The sequence below is a fragment of the Salmo salar genome, chromosome ssa20, assembly GCF_905237065.1.
Source record: "Salmo salar chromosome ssa20, Ssal_v3.1, whole genome shotgun sequence".
NCBI lineage: Eukaryota > Metazoa > Chordata > Actinopteri > Salmoniformes > Salmonidae > Salmo > Salmo salar.
In genome coordinates this window covers 44,247,791-44,272,564 of record NC_059461.1, presented here as the reverse complement: position 1 = coordinate 44,272,564, position 24,774 = coordinate 44,247,791, and the positions used below count along the sequence as shown (strand labels likewise).

General features: G+C 40.6%; 1 protein-coding gene and 1 long non-coding RNA gene across 2 annotated transcripts; both read left to right on the top strand.

Annotated features, from left to right (window-relative positions):
* Window positions 1–24,767, top strand: clrn1 (clarin 1). Its single transcript, XM_014161956.2, has 3 exons — window positions 1–843; window positions 21,628–21,807; window positions 23,571–24,767. Exons 1-3 carry the CDS (start codon window positions 591–593, stop codon window positions 23,834–23,836), a joined length of 699 nt encoding a protein of 232 aa, XP_014017431.1. The 5' UTR covers window positions 1–590; the 3' UTR covers window positions 23,837–24,767.
* On the top strand, window positions 8,204–11,709 carry LOC106580661 (uncharacterized). The gene is made up of 4 exons (XR_001322934.1): window positions 8,204–8,281; window positions 8,436–8,570; window positions 11,308–11,391; window positions 11,579–11,709. It is a non-coding gene; the product is annotated as an uncharacterized lncRNA (long non-coding RNA).
* Window positions 24,768–24,774: the final 7 nt, after the last annotated feature.

Sequence of the window (24,774 nt, the reverse complement as noted above, 5' to 3'; positions counted from 1 at the left end):
TGGGTTGAATTGTCGTAAACATGTAACAATTACTGTCATGGCAGAATCGGACTGGATTAAAATTACAGATGTGTTTTTTGTGCTCGTGGACATAATTAGATTACCCGACCTCCCCCAGTTAAACGAATCTTGTACAAACAGCGCTCCTACATCTACAGATTAAGTCGATATATATTCTTCATTCCCTTTGACGTTATGGAAAAATTTGGAAACTCATCTTGCTGCGAAAAAGAAATGTGTGGGAAAGTTTTCAGGCCTTGTGGGCGGGTTTTGAGAAGTCATTGTGCTAGAAACTTCTCGAAGATTGCGACGATAGCGAGAAGCACTCTCCCAAATGTAAAGCCTTGGTTACTTGGAGATAATGAGCAAGGGGGAAAGACGATCAATGTAATTTAATATGCAACGTCCATTTTAGAACAGCATCACTACGGTATACACATTTAGCTATTTCAATGGCACTGTCATAATAGCCTAACACAGATAATTAGCAACTTGGTTTTTGATTATTTGTGAGTTGGCTACCAACTGGAGATGAATTGAACACCATGGACTGGTCAGACTAATTATTTTTCCACACTTCAGACTCAACCATGCCTAGTTGTCAAAAGAAAATTATATTCTCTGTTGCCGGAGTGTTGAGTTTCGGTTGCGTCCTCATTATTGCGGCCGCGATGGGGACGCAGTTTTGGGTCCAGGGGACTGTGCTGTGTACAACCGGGGCGCAACTTGTAAATGCCACAGGACAAGAGCTGGATAAATTTGTCGGTAGGGTTAACTATGGTCTCTTTCACGGACAGAGAGTGAAGCAATGTGGACTTGGTGGAAGACCCTTCAGATTTTCATGTGAGTAGAAGACCCTGTGAATTGCATGAAAAGTTTGTGAAAACCGGTGTATTTAAATATTACTGCTGGGTTGAAACGGCATTCTCATTTGCACATCTATTATGAAAAGTTAATAACAATGAGACGAGCAGTCACCCACTACATTAATAATTGAAATGACTATAGATAGCCTACACCCTTGTTTTAAGTCCTATCCCCGTGACGTAAGGATCTATTTTAATAAATTAAATGTAATGTTCAGCATAAATTATCTTGGTAGCATTGGCACAATATATAGCCTAATTATTGGGTGTTGGGAAAAAATCACCTTTTATAATAAAGTATTTGCAGGCTAACAATAAAATACAATACATAATGTGATTACCCAGTGGGCATACGACGTGATAAAGACGTATATTACTGGTTGAAATCTGGTCTGGACATTATATGACCAGATTAATACGTCTTCTATATGATGTCTTTTTGACATAATGCAAAATACGTCTTATTTTGGTTGATAACTGGTGTGGAGTTCAACCAAAAAACATATCTAAATGCTACTCAATTAATAGAAACTAATCTATATAAACATGTGCATAATCTTTGTGGGCAATGCACCCATTGTATATAAGAACCATTACAATTATAGCAATTTGAGTAATGTTCTTTTTCAGCAGGGTTTTCATGATTCAGTTTAGCACATTTGGCAAACAGCTGGCAGAACGCACCAAAGCGGGTTAGGGTCTCGTGGCATACTGTATCCAGTCAACCACAGGGGGTTAGTGGCACCTTAATTGGGGAGAATGGGCTCGTGTTAATGATTGGAGCAGAATTAGTGGAATGGTATCAAGCACATGGTTTCCAGGTGTTTGATGCCATTCCATTTGCTCTGTTCTGGCCATTATGAGCCCTTCTACTCTCAATAGCCTCCTGTGCAGTCAACACACTTGACTCAGACCCATTCCATTTGAGTACCAGGGGACTCGGTCTTAGGGGGCTTCATGCGGGCTGAGCTCTTCCCGAGTCTGGCAGAATCATATTAATCTGGGCTCCGGCTAAAGGTACTCGGCTGAGTCTACTTCAGTTTATCCCTTCCGATTGACTTTTTCAGGAATAGGGCCATTTGAGGTTTTAATTCGTCAAGTGATGAAATAACTATTTTAAAAAACTAAGAAATGTGATATATTTCACCTCCAAGTCATCGGATTTGCTAGGTCATTAAAAGCTCAAATTTATGAATCCTATAGTTATCAGAGATGGTCCCTAATTTAGAGAATCTCCGATGTTATAAATGCTTTTGCTTTTACTACAGACTATGTTTTTCATAGTTGCAGTCCACCCAATTGAAAAGTGCACATTCACTTCCATAACATTTGTTCTAGGCTACCAGCATGTAAGATAAACATGCACAATAATACAGGATACCCTTACAAAAATGCACTGCTGTTAAAATGCAGTGAAACTGCAGTACAATTAAATAATGTTTTTTAAATGAAGAATATCTGGTGGCTTGCTGTGTGGCTTCAAATGGTAATCGTTTGTTTGTGTTAACTAATTGCACCGTTTTATTGTGCTGCACATTTTCTTCTGTTCCACTGAAATGCTATTTTGATGTTCTATTATGACTAACTAAATTTGTTTTCAGATTGTAATAAATAACATGTAGGCCACCTATGTCTTATGGTGGTTAATTTCTTTACTATCAAATGAGGAGAGACAAACTTATCACACAAGTCAGAGTTAAACTTAAACTAAATCTTTAATCACTTAATAATAAGGGAGCACGTCAATACAACACACATATAAAGTAAATCGATTGAGTACTCTACGATAATGATGGCTGGTCGATGATTCACGCACAGATGATTCGTTGAGAGCCCGAGACAAAAAGTACAAAGGTCTTTTTATAGCCAAGATACACCCCTTTCAACCTACATGACGAACAACAGATATTTAGAATGGGTCACAAGGTTAAGATTTGTATGAAAGACAGTATCTGTTGTGTCAACACTTATCTTTCATTGTACAGACCAGGGTCTGGCCCTGGGGTCATCTCTCCCTGGTACCATATAGAACAGAAACATTAACTCATGCTCTGGAATCCGGTCTCTTTAGGTTTTATCACACAAAAGACAGCATAAATCTCCTGTCAGTGTTACACACACAGATTTGCATTCTAACAACCCCTTATTCTGTTGCATAAAATAACCATTGGATGCAATAAAAGTATTATAACATCATCTTGCAATTTTCCACCATAGTCTTTTATTTCAAATCAAATTGTATTTGTCACATGTGGCGAATACAACAGGTGTAGTAGACCTTACAGACCTTACTTACAAGCCTTTAACAATGCAGTTTTAAGAAAAATACCTGCTAAGTAAAAAATAAAAGTAACAAATAATTAAAGATCAGCAGTAAAATAACAATAGTGAGAATATATGCAGGGGGTCAATGTGCGGGGGCTCCAGTTAGTTGAGGTAATTGAGGTAATATGTACATGTAGGTAAAGTTATTAAAGTGACAATGCATGGTTAATAAACAGAGAGTAGTAGCAGCAGCGTAAGAGAGGGGGGGGGGGGGCAATGCAAATAGTCTGGGTAGCCATTTGATTAGCTGTTCAGGAGTCTTATGGCTTGGTGGTAGAAGCTGTTTAGAAGCCTCTTGGACCTAGATTTGGCATTCCAGGACTGCTTGCCGTGCGGTAGAAGAGAGAACACTCTATGACTAGGGTGGCTGGAGTCTTTGACAATTTTTAGGGCCTTCCTCTGACACCGCCATGTATAGAGTTCCTGGATGGCAGGAAGCTTGGCCGCAGTGATTTATTGGGCTGTACGCACTACCCTCTGTAGTGCCTTGCGGTCAGAGGCCGAGCAGTTGCCATACCAGGCAGTGATGCAACCACCACTATCCTACTAAACTCAGCAAAAAAGTCCTCTCACTGTCAACTACATTTATTTTCAGCAAACTTAACATGTATAAATATTTGGATGAACATAACAAGATTCAACAACTGAGACATAAACTGAACAAGTTCCACAGACATGTGACTAACAGAAATGGAATAATGTGTCCCTGAACCAAGGGGGGGTCATAATCAAAAGTAACAGTCAGTATCTGTTGTGGCCACCAGCTGCATTAAGTACTGCATTGCATCTCCACCTCATGGACTGCACCAGATTTGCCAGTTCTTGCTGTGAGATGTTACCCCACTCTTCCACCAAGGCACCTGCGAGTTCCCGGACATTTCTGGGGGGAATGGCCCTAGCCCTCACCCTCCGATCCAACAGGTCCCAGACGTGCTCAATTGGATTGCGATCCGGGCTCTTTGCTGGCCATGGCAGAACACTGACATTCCTGTCTTGCAGGAAATCACGCACAGAACGAGCAGTATGGCTGGTGGCATTGTCATGCTGGAGGGTCATGTCAGGATGAACCTGCAGGAAGGGTACCACATGAGGGAGGAGGATGTCTTCCCTGTAATGCACAGCGTTGAGATTCCCTGCAATGACAACAAGCTCAGTCCGATTGTGTTTACTTGATAGCTACCTACACAAATAGCTAGCTAGAACAAAGTGTTAATAAGATAAAAATGTATTTAACCTGTTAGGGCTAGGGGGCAGTATTGACACGGCTGGATAAAAAACGTACCCGATTTAATCTGGTTACTACTCCTGCCCAGTAACTAGAATATGCATATAATTATTGGCTTTGTATAGAAAACACTCCAAAGTTTCTAAAACTGTTTGAATGGTGTCTGTGAGTATAACAGAACTCAAATGGCAGGTCAAAACCTGAGAAGATTCTGTACAGGAAGTACCCTGTCTGACCATTTCTTGGCCTTCTTTGTCATCTCTATCCAAAACAAAGGATCTCTGCTGTTACGTGACACTTCCTACGGCTCCAATGGGCTCTCAGAAGGCGGCAAAAAGCTGAATCGTGGCTTTGCAGGCTCTGGCTGAAAAAAAGTAGCGCGTTTGGGTAGTGGCTGGTTACAGTACTGTGAGACTCAGGCGCGTGCCCGCGTCGACCGAATGCTTTGTTTTCTTTCCTCTGTTTACCTAAATGCAGATTCCCGGTCGGAATATTATCGCTTTTTTACGAGAAAAATGGCATAAAAATGGATTTTAAACAGCGGTTGACATGCTTCGAAGTACGGTAATGGAATATTTAGGAATTTTTCGTTACGAATTGCGCCATGCTCGTGACCCTTATTTACACTTCGGATAGTGTCTTGGAACGCACGAACAAAACGCCGCTATTTGGATATAACGATGGATTATTTTGGACCAAACCAACATTTGTTATTGAAGTAGCAGTCCTGGGAGTGCATTCTGACGAAGACAACAAAGGTAATCAAACTTTTGTAATAGTAAATCGGAGTTTGGTCAGGGCTAAACTTGGTCGGTGTCTAAATGGCTAGCCGTGATGGCTGGGCTATCTACTGAGAATATTGCAAAATGTGCTTTCACCGAAAAGCTATTTTAAAATCGGACACCTCGATTGCACAAAGGAGTTCTGTATCTATAATTCTTAAAATAATTGTTATGTTTTTTGTGAATGTTTATCGTGAGTAATTTAGTAAATTCACCGGAGGTTTGCGGGGGGTATGCTAGTTCTGAACGTCAAATGCTAATGTAAAAAGCTGGTTTTTGATATAAATATTAACTTGATTGAACAAAACATGCATGTATTGTATAACATAATGTCCTAGGTGTGTCATCTGATGAAGATCATCAAAGGTTAGTGCTGCATTTAGCTGTCTTCTGGGTTTTTGTGACATTATATGCTAGCTTGAAAAATGGGTGTCTGATTATTTCTGGCTGGGTACTCTGCTGACATAATCTAATGTTTTGCTTTCGTTGTAAAGCCTTTTTGAAATCGGACAGTGTGGTTAGATTAACGAGAGTCTTGTCTTTAAAATGCTGTAAAATAGTAATATGTTTGAGAAATTGAAGTTATAGCATTTCTAAGGTATTTGAAAATCACGCCACTGGATTCAACTGGCTGTTGCATAGATGGGACGAATTCGTCCCGCCTAGCCCAGAGAGGTTAAAAGATTTAAAAGCAATACAAATAAGTTGTCCAGTAGGCATCTACAGAGGGAGCTAAGAGCTGTGTTGTCAGTCATTTCCCAGCTTAACATACTTGCAGATATACTAATTGGCCAGTAGCAGTGTACTACATAGAGAACTCGCTGTGTCAGTATAGGACATCCCTGGTGAAGGCAGCCATTTTGGTATGTTAGGTCTCAGACCATGACGGACCCTCCACCTCCACTGATGGAGGGATTGTGTGTTCCTGGTGTAACTTGAGCAGTTGTTGTTGCCATCCTGTACCTTTCGCGCAGGTGTGAAGTTCGGATGTACCGATTCTGTGCAGGTGTTGTTACACGTGGTCTGCCACTGCGAGGACGATCATTTGTCAGTCCTGTCTCCCTGTAGCGCTGTCTTAGGCGTCTCGCAGTACGGACATGCTAGACCTCATGTGGCTGGAGTGTGTCAGCAGTTCCTGCAAGAGGAAGGCATTGATGCTATGGACTGGCCCGCTCGTTCCCCAGACCTGAGTCCAATTGAGCACATCTGGGACATCATGTCTCGCTCCATCCACCAACTCCACGTTGCACCACAGACTGTCCAGGAGTTGGCGGATGCTTTAGTCCAGGTCTGGGAGGAGATCCCTCAGGAGACCATCCGCCACCTCATCAGGAGCATGCCCAGGCGTTGTAGGGAGGTCATACAGGCACGTGGAGGCCACACACACTACGGAGCCTCATTTTGACTTGTTTTAAGGACATTACATCAAAGTTGGATCAGCCTGTAGTGTGGTTTTCCACTTTAATTTTGAGTGTGACTCCAAATCCAGACCTCCATGGGTTGATAAATTGGATTTCCACTGATTATTTTTGTGTGATTTTGTTGTCAGCACATTCAACTATGTAAAGAAAAAAGTATTTAATAAGATTATTTCTTTCATTCAGATCTAGGATGTGTTGTTTATGTGTTCCCTTTATTTTTTTGAGCAGTATATATGACCCCCAATCAGAGACAACGATAGACAGCTGCCTCTGATTGGGAACCACACTCGACCAAAAACAAAGAAATAGAAAACATAGACTTTCCCACCCGAGTCACCCCCCTGACCTAACCAAACATAGAGAATAATAAGGATCTCTAAGGTCAGGGCGTAACAATGGGAAACCGTGTTTAAACCCTTTACAATGAAGATCTGTGAAGTTATTTGTATTTTTACGAATTATCTTTGAAAGACAGGGTCCTGAAAAAGGGACGTTTCTTTTTTTGCTGAGTTTACAATCCATCAGGATTTACAAACCCTATTTTTATTGCATTTATTTCCATCAATAATTAGTTGAATTATTGCACCTGAATTTCACCCTGAAAATTTGACTGTTATATTTTTCCTTAAAGCTTTCAAGCAATTAACATAATGTGTCCGGTAATTGTATTTAATTTCATTGGCTACATTTAAAAAATTTAACCTTTATTTAACTAGACAAGTCAGTTAAGAACAAATTCCTGTTTACAATGACGGCCTCCTGCGGGGACAGGGGCTGATATTAAAATTAGGAGGTAGGCATATCCTTTCCAGCTAAAACTTCGATTGGAATCTGTGCTTCATGAGCAGCAATCAATCTCTGCCTGCAGGCAGCCTGCTCCAGCGCATTGGTCAAAATTCCATATGGCAGTTGGAACAGACACAGCTGGAAAACATAGACAGTTTCTGTAAATTTACACAATATTTTATTTTATATTTGACTGCTAAATGGTAGTCCCTGTTCTCCTGCATTCTTGTTTTACTTTTGTAAGTAAAGCGGCAGTTTGTTGGGGAGAAGAATTTCAAGGAAAACTTTGCTAGCTATTTAACATTAGCTCTCTGGCTAATCCTCCATGGACATGGTAAGTTAAAATGTTTACCTTTGTAGGTGTTGGTTCTAGCTAGTCAACATTTTGATATTGGTTTAGTTAATGACAGTAAATGTGTGTGTGTTCTGTGTGTGAGATGATGATGATCACAATAACTTGAAAACATTGTCATGTCAACATTGTCATGCTAGCTATGTGTGTGTGTTCGGTGACCTGTGTAAGAGATATGGCGTTGATTATAATCACAATAACTTACAGAAAATATTGGTACATATAGGACACATTGTGTGCATGCCTGTGTGTGAGTTAGTAAACTATCCTAATTCTTGAAACGTGTACCGCCAATATGAATGTGAAGATTTTCTTGATTCATCAGAGTTCCTTGTATTTTCTATTGGACAATACAATACATTTTGCCTATCCCTGCTCCCCCTCAACACTCATTCTAAAGTTACACCTCTCAACTTCCTTTTTCAATTATTGATTCTCATTTTTTGCAGGAATCTTCTAGCTTGGATGGAGGAAAGTACAAAGGGAATGAGTATAGAAGTAATCCATTCTGCTGAGTAAGAAATGTAAATAGACAGCAAAACATAGGCTTTCTCTCTCCACCTGTCTGCCTAACTCCCAGATTGCTGAGAGGCAACATAGTCAATGTACTTGCTAGTCTAAGTCTAACTTTGTGGAGACTTTAGGTAATGGTTAATCATGATTCATCTGTCTTTACAGTTCCTGAAACATGTCAATGACCTGATGCATGGCCTCTACAGGAGTGTTTGACCACACACTCAGTTACCAGTGACCTATTCTGCCACATCCCAGGGAAAGGAGAGAGCAGAACCACTCTTCCATAAATCCATGACAGTAAGTTGTGTGCAAAATGTTATTTATTTTATTTTTCGGTTTGATACTCTGACATTCAGTGTGTATTGATTCCTACTAACCAGCTTTGTAAGAGCTAGGTTTGTACTAGCTATGCTGATGGTCATTATCTTTTTTCATTGCATCAGGTCTCACTGAGACTGGATTCCCCAAGAGACATGCTATTCAGCTGCCCATTATTGCCTGATCTTACACTCCTAGAAAAAAAGATATCTAGAACCTAAAAAGGTTAATCGTCTGTCCCCATATGAAAACTCTTTCTGGTTCCAGATAGAACCCTTTGGTTCCAGGTAGAAGTATTTTGGGTTCCATGTAGAACCCTTTCCACAGAGGCTTCTACATGGGGACAGCAGAAGAACCCTTTTGGGGAAAAAATTCTGAGTGTAGTGTAATTCGATCCAATTGAAATAGAACTGCTTCTAATATAAGTTGGTAGAGCAAATCAAATCCTGTTTTAACTGGCCTTTTTTTAAGTGCGAAACCCTTGTCCTGATTCAGAGTCATGTAAAGTTGGTGAGTCATGTACCGTTTCTTCCATTTCTCTCTTGCTCATTCTCCCTGTCACTCACTCAAACTCACACACGTGTGCAGTTGCAGAGAAGAGGAAGCGATTTGCGTATTACACCCATTTCTAACAATGTTTGTTGCGGGAGTGATAAGACAGACGGAACCTTTGAAGAAGATAATATTGCCTCTTTGCTCATACTTAAATTGTTGCATTTAGCTTTCTTTTTTTAAGACTGCAAGCTGTCCTCAATTGGGGCAAATTCTGTCCGGGACAATGTCCTCAGGATTATGGAGCAGTGTGTTTATAAATAGTTGTTTAAATATTACAACGTGTATTAGGATTAAACAAAACTTTGTTATTTAGCCTCTCTGGGCTAGGTGGGACGTTTGCATCCCACCCTAGTCAACAGCCAGTGGAATCCCGTGGCGCGATATTCAAATACCTTAGAAATGCTATTACTTCAATTTCTCAAACATATGATTATTTTACACCATTTTAAAGACAAGACTCTCGTTAATCTAACCACACTGTCCGATTTCAAAAAGGCTTTACAACGAAAGCAAAACATTAGATTATGTCAGCAGAGTACCCAGCCAGAAATAATCAGACACCCATTTTTCAAGCTAGCATATAATGTCACAAAAACCAAAACCACAGCTAAATGCAGCACTAACCTTTGATGATCTTCATCAGATGACAACCCTAGGACATTATGTTATACAATACATGCATGTTTTGTTCAATCAAGTTCATATTTATATCAAAAAACAGCTTTTTACATTAGCATGTGACTAGCATTCCCACCGAACACTTCCGGTGAATGTACTAAATTACTCACGATAAACGTTCACAAAAAACACAACAATTATTTTAAGAATTATAGATACAGAACTCCTTTATGCAATCGCAGTGTCCGATTTTAAAATAGCTTTTCGGTGAAAGCACATTTTGCAATATTCTGAGTAGATAGCCCGGCCATCACAGGCTAGCTATTTTGACACCCACCAAGTTTGGTACTCGCCAAACTCAGATTTACTATAAGAAAAATTGGATTACCTTTGCTGTTCCTCGTCAGAATGCACTCCCAGGACTTCTACTTCAATAACAAATGTTGGTTTGGTTCCAAATAATCCATAGTTATATCCAAATAGCGGCATTTTGTTAGTGCGTTCAAGACACTATCCGAAGGGTAAAGAAGGGTGACGCGCCCGGCGCGTTTCGTGACAAAAAAATTGTAAATATTCCATTACCGTACTTCGAAGCATGTCAAACGCTGTTTAAAATAAATTTTTATGCGATTTTTCTCGTAAAAAAGCGATAATATTCCGACCGGGAGTCGTTCAAAGACAGAGAAAGTAAAATGGACTCTTCACGTGCACGCGCGCACCCGTCTCATTGTTCTCAGATCGACCACTTACCAAATGCGCTACTGTTTTTCAGCCAGAGACTGGAGAGTCATCATTCAACGTTCTGGCGCCTTCTGAGAGCCTATGGGAGCCGTAGAAAATGTCACGTTACAGCAGAGATCCTTTGTTTTGGATAGAGATAACAAAGAAGGCCAAGAAATGGTCAGAGAGGGCGCTTCCTGTTTGGAATCTTCTCAGGTTTTGGCCTGCCAAATGAGTTCTGTTATACTCACAGACACCATTCAAACAGTTTTAGAAACTTTAGGGTGTTTTCTATCCAAATCAAACAATTATATGCATATTCTAGTTACTGGGCAGGAGTAGTAACCAGATTAAATCGGGTGCGTTTTTTATCCGGCCGTGCAAATACTGCCCCCTATCCCCAACAGGTTAAAGATGAGTTAATCCTCTTTCATAAAAAGTTTCAGATTGATGACCAATATGAAGGGACAGAAGAGCAAACATGCCTTTGCTACCACTTTTAGTAGATTCTGGCTGTTGAAGATATTTTACTTTGCATTACTGTTCTGTCGTGTCCTGCAGGCCCACATTATATGGGGCGGCAGGTAGCCTAGTGGTTAGAGCATTGGGCCAGTAACCGAAATGTTGCTAGATTGAATCCCCGAGCTGACAAGGTAAAAATCTGTCGTTCTGCCCCTGAACAAGGCAGTTAACCCACTGTTCCCCGGTAGGCCGTCAGTGTAAATATGAATTTGTTCTTAACTGACTTGCCTAGTTAAATAAAGGTTATTTAAAAAATGTAATATGCCAATCGTTAATTTATTTTCTTCTATTTTTATGCCAGAAAACTCAGGAGGTTGACGTGTTGTGAGCCCTCTCGAAAGTCCTAAAATATGCCCCTGACCGCTGTGGTGGAGGACAACGCAAAGTTTGTATATCAGCTAGTTTCTCTTTTTTGCAGACATCTCTTGGCTATAACTGCCACAAAATTATTCAACTAGTACCATGGAAATAATTTTAGCTAGCTGAGTCCACAAATGTTCTTCAATTAATTTCCTTTTCTAGTTTGCTTTTAAAATCTCAAATTGGTAATGCGCTGATTCTCTTCACTGCAGATCTGACGACTCTTCAAGAGGGTCACTACGCTCCAGATCTCTTTCTGTGCTCAGAGGTACTTGATGAGGATCTACCCCATCACACCACTCTAATGAATTATTCATCAAATAAAACAATGGGCCTTTGTATAGTCTGTGTCCCAGTCTTTCTATTCATGTAATGTCTGTGGTTGAATTATGAAACTATTACTGTGTTTAGATGTATGAAACATTTATGTAGATTAGTTTTTTTACATTGCTTGATCTATTTTAAATGTAAGAATATGTTACAGACTAACTTTAATTGGTGACTATGGAAACAATCAGAAATGTAACGAGCAATGTTTTCAATATAATGAGCAATGTTTATCCTCTGCAATACTATTTACAGCACTTTTTTTCTAAGGGCGCTATCTGGAACCTAAAAGGGTTATTCGTCAGTTTCCATAGGAGAACCCTTTGAAGAACCCTTTTTGGTTTCAAGTAGAACCGTTTTTGTTTCAGGTAGGACCCGTTCCACAGAAGATTCTACATGGAAACCAAAATGGTTATACGTTGAACCAAAAAGGCTTTTCCTATGGGGACCGTCGAAGACCCCTTTTGGGACCCTTTTTTCTAAGAGTGTAGGTAATAAACTGTAGTCAAGTAGTCAATATTATTTTATTTAACTAGGCAAGTCATTTAAGAACAAATTCTTATTTACAATGACAGCCTACAAAATTCTTTAACTAGTACCATGTTATGACGAGGTCTTAACTACATAATATAGCACATAATATAGTGGTCAGAATAATGACCAGCTGGTCAGATAGAAGTCACAGTTATGACCAACTGGTTGTATGGTGGTCAGAAAATGTCATATTCTGGTCAGTAAAATATGTTTTTAAAAAAACATCCTTTTTCAACCAGAATAAGACGTCATAAAAATACATTTTCAACCCGAGTTTGCACACTGGGTAGTAACCTATGCATAGGACAAGATTCAGTAGTCACTGCAGCCTAAAGTAAATTGAAATAAATTTGCCAAAATGTTATAATTACTCCTGTCTATACAGAAATGAATAAAGTAATACAAGACAAGCAAGACAGAGGACCATTTAGTTTCTTTCAAAGCTGTGGATTGTTTCAAATCACAAGCATGTAGGCCTATATGACTAGTTGGGAAGGCCGCAATTTGCGGCTGTCAGTGAAAAAGCAATGCATCTAAAATACGTGTGAAGATAATGTGTCTTGAGTACAATTTGAAGTGTTGAGAAGAAGGGGAGGGGTGTGTGGTGAAGATATTGGCATCTCCAGAAGGTGCTCAGTTCTCCAGAATGCACTGAGCTGCCTCCCGCCAAATTCTTGCACATTCATAGTTTTATTGTGTTAATTGTTTGTCCTTAGATTTTTGTATCAATTCCCCATTACATACAGTATGTCACCAGTAGTAAATTTGGTTACATTTGGTTGCATTCATTTATGTTAATGCATGTATTAGGTCTACATTATTTTTACCGTTTTCATTCTCGGAGTGGAAACATTGTTTGTAGAGTTCACAACAAGTTTTGTTTTATTAAATATCATTTGACTTCGGCCAGACCCCCTCTCCCCCGCACAGAGGGGAGCTGGTGGAGGGTTGACAGTTGTAAATCATGGATTAGAACTTTCAGCTATCTCCCTCTCCAAATTCACACAGGAATGTGCCTTTGTTCACATACATTTTCCCGCCGAAACTCTTAATATGTTCTAAAGTGAATACTGGAACAATATTTCTAACAGAACGTGGGGAATGTTCAGACGATCTAAAGAAATTGATGTCATTTCGGTGGTTATTTTGTGATGCATTAAAAATGTTAAAGAAAATACTGTAACTTAAAGTGTGTATACACCACAGGTACGAAGTCTCCATTCTCTATGTTGTGTATGAAAAATGATTAGTGTTTTTGTTAAGAGAGGGATGTGATCTTAGAAACTGAGGAAAATGTTTCTATAACAAGTGAGTAGTCACCGCCCCCTTGAGTGAAGTCAGAGCCTCACAAACCGCCCCTATTCAATATCTGTATAAAATTGGGGGTTAAAAATGTACATATCAGACCAGAGAGACATTTTAGCTGCGGCTCACATCCAAAGTGGTTCGAACTCTGAAATCTCAGCACGAGGTAGAGAATAAAATCACCTCCCGGACAATCACTGGTACGGCTGATTAGCTGTCCTAAGAAAAGTATCTAGAAAAGCGAATTTAGGTGGGACCATTCTACTACTCTTCAAAGCAACATATACTACTACACTCATCACCACTGAGAACCATTGACACGGCTGGCTAACCTATCTTCAAATAAGCATCTTCCAGAGCGAGTGGAAGCCGAGTGAGCGCTGTAATTCTGTTCAGGACAGGAGACAGGAAGGACAGCTGATCGTCCTCGCAATGGCAGACCACGTGTAACAACACCTGCACTGGATCGGTATATCCTAACATCACACCTGCGGAACATGTACAGGATGGCAACAATAACTGCCCAAGTTACACCAGGAACGCACAATCCCTCCATCAGTGCTCAGACTGTCCGCAATAGGCTGAGAGAGGCTGGACTGAGGGCTTGTAGGCCTGTTGTAAGGCAGGTCCTCACCAGACCCACAAACCCACTGTCGCTGGACCAGACAGGACTGGCAAAAAGTGCTCTTCACTGGTGAGTCGCGGTTTTGCACTCCTGTAGAGGCCAGGCATCAGGTCATTGACATGTTTCAGGAACTGTAAAGACAGATGAATCATGATTAACCATTACCTAAAGTCTCCACAAAGTTAGACTTAGACTAGCAAGTACATTGACTATGTTGCCCCTCAGCAATCTGGCAGTTAGGCAGACAGGTGGAGAAAGATAGACAGCAAAACATAGGCTATTTACATTTCTTACTCAGCAGAATGGATTACTTCAATACTCATTCCCTTTGTTCTTTCCTCCATCCAAGCTAGAAGATTCCTGCAAAAAATTTGAATCAAGAATTGAAAAGGGCAGTTGAGAGGTGTAACTTTAGAATGAGTGTTGAGGGGGAGCAGGGATAGGCAAAATGTATTGTCCAATAGAAAATACAAGGAACTCTGATGAATCAAGAAAATCTTCACATTCATATTGGCGGTACACGTTTCAAGAATTAGGATAGTTTACTAACTCACACACAGGCATGCACACAATGTGTCCTATATGTACCAATATTTTCTGTAAGTTATTGTGATTATAATCAACGTCATATCTCTTACACAGGTCACCGAACACACACACATAGCTAGCATGACAATGTTGACATGACAATGTTTTCAAGTTATTGTGATCATCATCTCACACACAGAACACACACACATTTACTATCATTAGCTAAACCAATATCAAAATGTTGACTAGCTAGAACCAACACCTACAATAGGTAAACATTTTAACTTACCATGTCCATGGAGGATTAGCCAGAGAGCTAATGTTAAATAGCTAGCAAATTTTTCCTTGAAATTCTTCTCCCAAACAAACTGCCGCTTTACTTACAAAAGTAAAACAAGAATGCAGGAGAACAGGGACTACCATTTAGCAGTCAAATATAAAATAAAAAATGGTGTAAATTTACAGAAACTGTCTATGTTTTCCAGCTGTGTCTGTTCCAACTGCCATATGGAATTTTGACCAATGCGCTGGAGCAGGCTGCCTGCAGGCAGAGATTTATTGCTGCTCATGAAGTTTTAGCTGGAAAGGATATGCCTACCTCCTAATTTTAATCCGAGCCCCCGTCCCCGCAGGAGGCCGTCATTGTAAACAGGAATTTGTTCTTAACTGACTTGCCTAGTTTAAATAAAGGTTAAATTTAAAAAAATGTAGCCAATGAAATTAAATACAATTACCGGACACTATGTTAATTGCTTGAAAGCTTTAAGGAAAAATATAACAGTCATATTTTCAGGGTGAAATTCAGGTGCAATAATTCAACTAATTATTGATGGAAATAAATGCAATAAAAATAGGGTTTGTAAATCCTGATGGATTGTAATCTCAGCAAAAAAAGAAACGTCCCTTTTTCAGGACCCTGATAATTTGTAAAAATACAAATAACTTCACAGATCTTCATTGTAAAGGGTTTAAACACTGTTTCCCATGCTTGTTCAATGAACCACCAAAAAATTATTTACATGCACCTGTGGAACGGTTGTTAAGACACTAACAGCTTACAGACAGTAGGCAATTAAGGTCACAGTTACGAAAACTTAGGACACTAAAGAGGCCTTTCTACGGACTCTGAAAAACACCAAAAGAAAGATGCTCAGGGTCCCTGCTCATCTGCGTGAACGTGCCTTAGGCATGCTGCAAGGAGGCATAAGGACTGCAGATGTGGCCAGGGCAATAAATTGCAATGTCAGTGCTGTGAGACGCCTAAGACAGCACTACAGGGAGACAGGACGGGCAGCTAATCGTCCTTGCAGTGGCAGACCACGTGTAACAACACCTGCACAGGATCGGTACATCCGAACATCACACCTGCGGGACAGGTACAGGATGGCAACAACAACTGCTCAAGTTACACCAGGAACACACAATCCCTCCATCAGTGCTCAGACTGTCCGCAATAGGCTGAGAGAGACTGTACTGAGGGCTTGTAGGCCTGTTGTAAGGCAGGTCCTCACCAGACATCACCGGCAACAACATCGCCTATGGGCACAAACCCACCGCCGCTGGACCAGACAGGACTGGCAAAAAGTGTTCTTCACTGGCGAGTCGCAATTTGTCTCACCAGGGGTGATGGTCGGATTCAAGTTTATCGTCGAAGGATTGAGCGTTACACCGAGGCCTGTACTCTGGAGCGGGATCTATTTGGAGATGGAGGGTCCGTCATTGTCTGGGGTGGTGTGTCACAGCATAATCGGACTGAGCTTGTTGTCATTGCAGGCAATCTCAACGCTGTGCATTACAGGGAAGACATCCTCCTCCCTTATGTGGTACCCTTCCTGCAGGCTCATCCTGACATGACCCTCAAGCATGACAATGCCACCAGCTATACTGCTCGTTCTGTGCGTGATTTCCTGCAAGACAGGAATGTCAGTGTTCTGCCATGGCCAGCAAAGAGCCCAGATCTCAATCCCATTGAGCACGTCTTGGACCTGTTGGATCGGAGGGTGAGGGCTAGGGCCATTCCCCCTAGAAATGTCTGGGAACTTGCAGGTGCCTTGGTGGAAGAGTGGGGTAACATCTCACAGAAAGTATTGGGAAATTTTGGTGCAGTCCATTAGGAGGAGATGCACTGCAGTATTTAATGCAGCTGGTGGCCACACCAGATACTGACTGTTACTTTTGATTTTGACCCCCCCTTTGTTCATGGATACATTATTCCATTTCTGTTAGTCACATGTCTGTGGAACTTGTTCAGTTTATGTCTCAGTTGTTGAATCTTGTTGTGTTCATACAAATATTTACACATGCTAAGTTTGCTGAAAATAAATGCAGTTGACAGTGAGAGGACTTTCTTTTTGCTGAGTTTATATACTGTATTCTATTTTACTGTATTTTAGTCAATGCCAATCCGACATTGCTCGTACTAATATTTATATATTTCTTAATTCCATTATTTCTCTTTTAGATTTGTTTGTATTGTTGTGAATTGTTAGATATTACTGCACTGTTGGAACTAGGAACACAAGCATTTCGCTACACCTGCAATAACATCTGCTAAATATGTGTGTGACCAATACAATTTGATAGATTTGATTCATCTGGAGCAGGTGAGTGTTCATATCCAAGACAGTTGGAACCACCATACTGATTCATGGTGACAGACCTCTCTGCTTCTGTAAGTTCCGTTACCTTTGAGAACGGTGCAAGGACTGCAATCAACTCTTTCAGCTGGTTCTATTCACAAGTGTTAAAAACCACATTCTCAAGTCCACGCTGTACATTTCTGTGAGGGCCTTGTGGTCAAGAGCTATGAGGGCATGCAGTTGTTTGAACATGCTATTCCAGCGAGTAGCATTTGCTGCTGGAACAGATTTTCCCATGCCAAACACAGCCTCAAACCTGTCTTTAAATGGAGTTCTACTATGTAGCAGTGTACTGAATGAACCTTGTTGTCTTGGCAATGGCTAATAAAATGACCTTGACTTCTTTCATCCCATCATGTATCAATAGCAGTAATAAATGAGCAAAACGGGAGTCGCTGTCTGGATCTCAGGAGGTTGATGTTCTCCTCATCCCATGATACATCCTCCCATAGGTGTTCATCGTCCAGGTTCCCGTCTTCACTGGCATCACAGTCTTAACTGTCCTCCTCCTGCTGTGGCAGCTTTACTTTGAATGCACATTTCATATTTGATGCGTTATCTGTGATAATAGGATACTTTGATTGTGATGCGATATTCATCTGTGATTTCATCAAATCTATAGCTAGCTATTTTCTCTGCGCTATGCCGCCCAGTGTACCGCCTGCAGTCTAGGAGGAAGGACTCCATCTCATTTCTATTTGGGTTTTACTGTGAATGGTAACTCTGAAGAAAGAGCGCAAGAATTTGAATGATGAATTTTCTGTGCAAATGCTGCCACAGTATCTGGTGTCTGCTGTCCTGCCTTGTACTTCCTGAATCTGAAAATAAGGAAAAAAATATTCTATAAAATCTCTGGTAATATTAACATCAAATCTATGAACCCTAGCTAATCAAAGTCGCCGCACCAATTTTAATCACACATATAGCAACCGCATTGCATAAGTTGCAATAAACTGTTAAGTCACATAATGATGAACACATTACGCGAGAAGCAATATATGTCTTAATTTAAAAATGCAACTCTGAGCCTGAGGCAGAGATGGCGGAACAGATTTTTTGACTGGGGGTTCAGGATTGTTTTAAAGCCTAGTTTAGATATGTTTCTGTTTATTTCTAACATTTTGGTAGGCTATTTGTTTGTCAACTTGTCTATAATTAGATACATGCAACTTCTCTTCTGTCATTACTTGTTGCCCCAGAAGACTCATTATAAACTGTGTGGTTCGAGCCATGAATGTTGATTGGCTGACCGCCGTGGTATATCAGACTGTATACCACGGGAAAGACAAAACATTTATTTGTATTGCTCTAATTACCTTGGTAACCAGTTTATACACTGAATAAAAATATAAACGCAACATGTAAAGTGTTGGTCCCATGTTTCATGAGCTGAAATAAAAGATCCCAGAAATATTCCATACACAAATTTTGTGCACAAATTTGTTTTTCATCCCTGTCAGTGAGCTGTTCTCAATTGCCAAGATAATCCATAACACAATGCCACAGATGTCTCAAGTTTTGAGTGAGAGCATGCAATTGGCATGCTGACTGCAGGAATGTCCACCAGAACTGTTGACAGAGAATTGAATGTTCATTTCTCTACCGTAAGCCACCTCCAATGTCATTTTAGAGAATTTGACAGTACGTCCAACCGGCCTCACAACCGCAGACTGTGTATGACGTCATGTGGGGCGAGCGGTTTGCTGATGTCAACGTTATGAACAGAGTGCCCCGTGGTGGTGGGATTATGGTATGGGCAGGCATAAACTACGGACAATGAAAACATTTGCATTTTATTGATGGCAATTTGAATGCACAGAGATACCGTGACGAGATCCTGAGGCCCATTGTCGCGCCATTCATCCGCCGCCATCATCTCATGTTTCAGCATGATAATGCACGGCCCCATGTCGCAAGGATCTGTAGACAATTCCTGGAAGCTGAAAATGTCTGTTCTTCTATGACCTGCATACTCACCAGACATGTCACCCATTGGGCCTGTTTGGGATGCTCTGGATCGACGTGTACGACAGCATGTTCCCGCCAATATCCAGAAAGTTTGCACAACCATTGAAGAGGGACAACATTCAACAGTCCACAATCAAAAGCGTGATCAACTTTATGAGAAGATGTGTTGCACTCCAAGGCAAATGGTGGTCACACCAGATACTAACTGTTTTTCTGATCCACGCCCCAAACTTTTTTTTAAGGTATTTGTGACCAATATAAGGAAATCAGTCAATTGAAAAAAATGAATTAGGCCCTAATCTATGGATTTTACGATTGGGAATACAGATTCATCTAGCATCTGTATTCCCAATCGTAAAATCCATAGATTAGGGCCTAATTCATTTTTTGAAATTGATGCATGTTGTGTTCATTTTTGTTCAGTATCTTAGCAATAAGGCACCTCGGGGGTTTGTGGTATATGGCCAATATACCACGGCAGCGTTAAACTTGATTGCTGACAAGCAAAACATTTTGGGACTATGTCAACAATGGACTAATGAAACAAATACTAAAAGATTGTTTTTGGGTGCAGTTTTTCTTGAACAGTTTAACAATCCCTTAAATGGAACGCAGTTGTCCATGGTTTTAGCGGAGCTGGGGGTCTCTTTTCCCCCCAGCAGCAGGCTAATCGAATGCTCTGCACTTTACTGTGACATTTTCTATATAATGACCTATTGGCATGTAGCTATGCAGGCTAGCTACATCTCCTTTGCTAGCTAACCAACTAAAGCTAACACACAATGCACAATCACATCAAGCAACTGAAATGAGAGCAAACTATGTGCACTTTCATTTGTTTTACCTTTGTTTCTATTGACATTTCTGTAGATATATCCATTTATAATGATCCTGATAAATGAATTCACCTGGCTCGGAGAAGCTGTCAGTCTCTTCATATTTATATGCATGGCACAGTGTAAATCGCCAAAAACTGAAACATTGTTCCACAGGTCGGAGAGGCAGATGGCAAGGTTTAGACAAACCCCAACTGTTGCAAACCAAACATATATAAAAGTACAGACTTCAAAATGCTATATCATACACTACAGTTGGGTGAAACATGGGAAAGTTATGCTTCTTTGACATTTGATAAGCTTGTTATCCCACTAGAGAAAAATAGGAGAAAAATACTAGATCTTGAATCGGGTCACAAATGTTAGCCTAGTGGCATGGAACTATCTAATGAAACTGTTAACAGGCATTACCAGGAGAATACGGGATTGTGCTGCTATAACGCCCTGCTATCAACCAATCAGAATCCTGGATTCAAACAACCTGTTTTATGATAATGGTTTTACAGGCTGCGGAGATGCATAAGGCTACTGTAAAAATGTATTGAACATTCACGTCTGAGACTAGACTAGGCTACACATACAGTAAGCCTGTACACAAATGTGGGTCATGGAGACATGGCCACGTGTAAATGTGCACATAGCCTACCCTCGCAGGGGGTAGAAATACCTTAAAGGAATATTTTTAAAACTTCATATTCATCTACAGCACTACCCCAACATCAATGCATGTGAAAATGCATGTGAAAATGGCGCATTATCCGGAAACATTTTTGACATTACTTTACTAACCTTTGCCAACTCATAGTTGGTTAAAATCACATGATAAAGGTTACAACAGGTGATGTAAAAGTGATGTCAAAACTACTGGTAAGCTTAAATTACGACATACAGAAATGTTTTAATTTTATCTGGTCTTCATAGAAATCGGCCGTTTTCACATATGATGAATATGAAGTTGACAAATTTTGAAATGCCAGAAGACCATTAACAACAAACTCAAATCAAACAAAGCAAGAGAAATGTAAATGGAGTAAAGAGAAACCTGTTATCAAAATTATGAAGGCTAGCCTTACAGGGGAAACCCAACTGCCTTCAACTAGGTTAATTGGCTATTCATAAGAGGACATCTCTTATAACTCAGCAAGTAGCACTAAATAGCAGTAAATGCAGTAAAAATTCCTACACAAGCACAATGGAGTGAATCATCAGCAATGCATCATCAGCAATTTTTCACTAATGAGATTTGGCACACACACACACATTATATTTTCGCTTGACCGGCTGGCTTACTAACCATGGTGAGGCCTTTTTAGATGAACAAAAAACGATTTGTTCTCTGACTGTTTGTTCCATCTGCCTTGCACGTTAAACAAATAGAATACAGAAATGCATGCATGTGTTTCATCATGTGAAAGTTGTGGGGGAAAAAATACTATTTACTGTATAATAATTATAGAACATTCCCACACCTCTCTATATTGTCCCTCTCCTTGTAGTTTTTCCGAACTTGGTGGACGTCATCCCAGCCAGTCTTCACGTCACTGTGATCTTCTTCTGCGTAGTGCTCATCTTCTTCTCCTCTGTGGCCACAGGCTTCTTTATGTACAATGCCTTTGGTAGTCCCTATGAGACTCTGCACGGACCCCTGGGACTCTACCTCTGGAACTTCGTCTGCTGTAAGCACAAAAAAGTCCTAATTTCATTTTAAAAAAACATCTTAACCTTTTCTGTCTAGAGTGCTGTCCTATCCTTCGTGTGGTAGCCGAATCCCCTTCTAAGCTTTGAACCAGCTTCCTACTATGAACATTGGTTAAGCACAAGACCCCATACTCTGCAACATAAGCACAACATCTAACACACCACTCACATCACAGGTAGATGTAGGCAAACAGCTCTCTTACACACGTGCATTCCATCTTCAGATATAAATAGCTCACAGTAGGCTACACAGGAGCCACGTTTATTGGTTCTAACACGTGTCCTTTGTTCCGATCTTGTCCACATTCTGATTGTGCTCACATTTTCAGACAGGTGTAGACAATTAAAAGATGCATTGTGATCTGATTGTGATCGGATCTTCCTGACCACCTCCGGATGTAGTCAGGCACGCATATGTGTAGCCGGATCTGGACATTGAAATAATTGAAATAATCATTCTCCCGCCCTCAAATCATTGACAGGTGGCACCATTGTGTCATTAAATAAATCAATATTATTTTCAAAGAAAAGCTGTCAAATCATTTGCATACAGGAAGGGATCAGGAATTCTGGTCATGATGTGGATACAGTGTGTAGACTCATTTCTGAAAATGTGGGCCCAATCAGAATGTGAACAAGATCAGGATGCATGTTAGCCCCAGGTATGAACGGGGCAATAGAGCAGTGGTTCTCAACCAGGGGTACTTGTACCTTTTAACATTTTAGTCATTTAGCAGACACTCTTATCCAGAGCCACTTACAGTATTGAGTGCATACATTTTCATACTGGTCCCCCGTGGGAATTAAACTCACAACCCTGGCATTGCAAGCGCCATGCTCTACCAACTGAGCTACACGGGACAGCCGTACCCCTTGGGGGTACTTGGCCTATCCACAGGGGGTACTTGAGAAGACTCATGAGACCATAGGCTTACTGGTAAAATGCACATGAAAAGGGTACTCTGGACAGAGCAAAATGTACTTTGTGGTAAAGTAACCAAAAAAGGTTGAGAACCACTGCTATAGAGAACATGATTGGGGTCCAACAAAGTTGTCCTTCAACACTTCAACATTAGTTAGAAATGCATATCAGAGACGTTCAAACGCAACAGTCAAGCCATGAGTGGTTGGCTGTACGTCAATGAGAAAATGGTCCACTTTCCTATTGCCTTTTTCAGCTTTAAAACCAGTATCCGGTAACCTACCATTTAATCAGGACAGTGGGCTACTTGACCTCCCATCCAAATAATGGCACCAATTAAGAAACACAGCACCAGAGTTAAAGGAGTTATTTCTCAGTTATCTATAACTGAGACCCTACCTTAGCAGGCCTATTAAGTCAAAACTGCTTACCAGGTTTCAGGGGCAAAACTAAACAAACATTTTTATACACTAGAATGCGAGTTTGGATTCATCTGATCAGTGAACCTATATTTACGATGATGTAAACATGTCACATGATAATTAATCTCTCGCAGCAGTGAATAACCAAAGCTTAATTGTTTTGGTAACCTGTTTGGGATTGCAACTACTGTAGCGTTCACATATTTACTTTTAATGTGTCGTGGGCGGGAAGTAGTATTCTGCCTTATATGAACGTGTTTACAGTAACTCATCATTTGGCTGCCTTTTACTTCTTATTTTAACTCCCAGTGTTGTCAACTGTAATAGTGTAATATTGTTGTGTGTATGTGTGTGTGTGTGCCTGTCTGTCTGTGGGTCTGCCCATCTGTCTGAATAGGCTTCTGCAGCTGCCTGGTGATGATTCTGTTTGCCTCCGAGGTGAAGCTCCACCGGCTATCCGACCACATCGCCAACTTCAATGAGGGCACGTTTGTGTACAAGACGCATACAGAGCAATTTGACCACTCCTTCTGGCTCATCTTCCTTACCTTTCTCGTCCATGGCCTTAACATCCTGCTGATCCGTGTGGCTGGCATCCAGTTCCCCTTCCAGGAGGCTAAAGAGTCGGACGTGAACACCGGGGCATCAGATCTCATGTACTGACCAGGGCTTTTGTTTGTTTGTGTGGCCGCTTGCCGGGCCCCCCCACTATAGTGACACTGAGCCTAGGCTATTACCGTGTCTCAATGGGAGACTTGGGGCCATAGCTTTTATGTGCCCATGTGCTGTTGAAAGGTCCAAGCAAATGTGACCCTCCTAAACCGCTTCTTTTCCCCTTCCAGTGACAAGCTGTCAGCCCTTCAGACGACAACTGGAGACGTGTCCCTGGCCATCTCTGTTAGGGAAGCTGTTTTGAAACTTTGAGTGAGTGGGGTCTTGTTTTTCTTTCCGTTGTTAATTGGTTGTATTTCGTTAGGTGGTGGGCCAATTAAAGGCCAGGATTTCACTCGGCTGTTGAAAAGCAGAGACTTGGTTGGTTCCACTCCATCATGTTTTTATGTGCATTGGCAGTCCCTCCCTTGGCAGTCCAAAGCTTTATCAATGAAGGTGGACCATTCAACAGTGTGTCACGATTGATTGACCAGAATGGGTACCATGTGTATTATGGATATCATAGCCTTTCAATTTTGCCCCCGAAATGTATTGAAAGACCACAGCTGTATAAAGTAAACAGAGCCGTTTCTTTATCCCTTGTGCTTCATATTGGTTTTTACTTACTCAGATTTAGATGTTGCTTCATTGTTTGATCAGATGATGTATTCAGAATCATGTGATGTGCCAATTTTTATGATTTTAACGATGATCATTCCTAATACAACATTTATTTTATGAAATGTGTAGAGCTATTTAGATTTGTTGTAGATTTATATGCTGTTATTGGTGTAAGTCCAAGGTATATGTATTCTCTGTCGTAGGAAGAACAATTGTATGAATGTCCACCTGCAGTATCTGTGTAAATGTTCCTTGAATTCTAGCTATTTTTGATTGATTGATCAATTCATTGTATTAAACTATTTAGCATCTTTCTAAGGCACTGAATA

What these genes read in the sequence shown, in the direction of transcription:
- clrn1 (XM_014161956.2), top strand. Translation starts at nt 591, where the DNA reads ATGCCTAGTTGTCAAAAGAAAATTATATTCTCTGTTGCCGGAGTGTTG. An exon ending in AAGACCCTTCAGATTTTCAT is followed by an intron (nt 844 to 21,627) that starts GTGAGTAGAAGA and finishes CTCTCCTTGTAG; the next exon opens with TTTTTCCGAACTTGGTGGAC. An exon ending in CCTCTGGAACTTCGTCTGCT is followed by an intron (nt 21,808 to 23,570) that starts GTAAGCACAAAA and finishes CTGTCTGAATAG; the next exon opens with GCTTCTGCAGCTGCCTGGTG.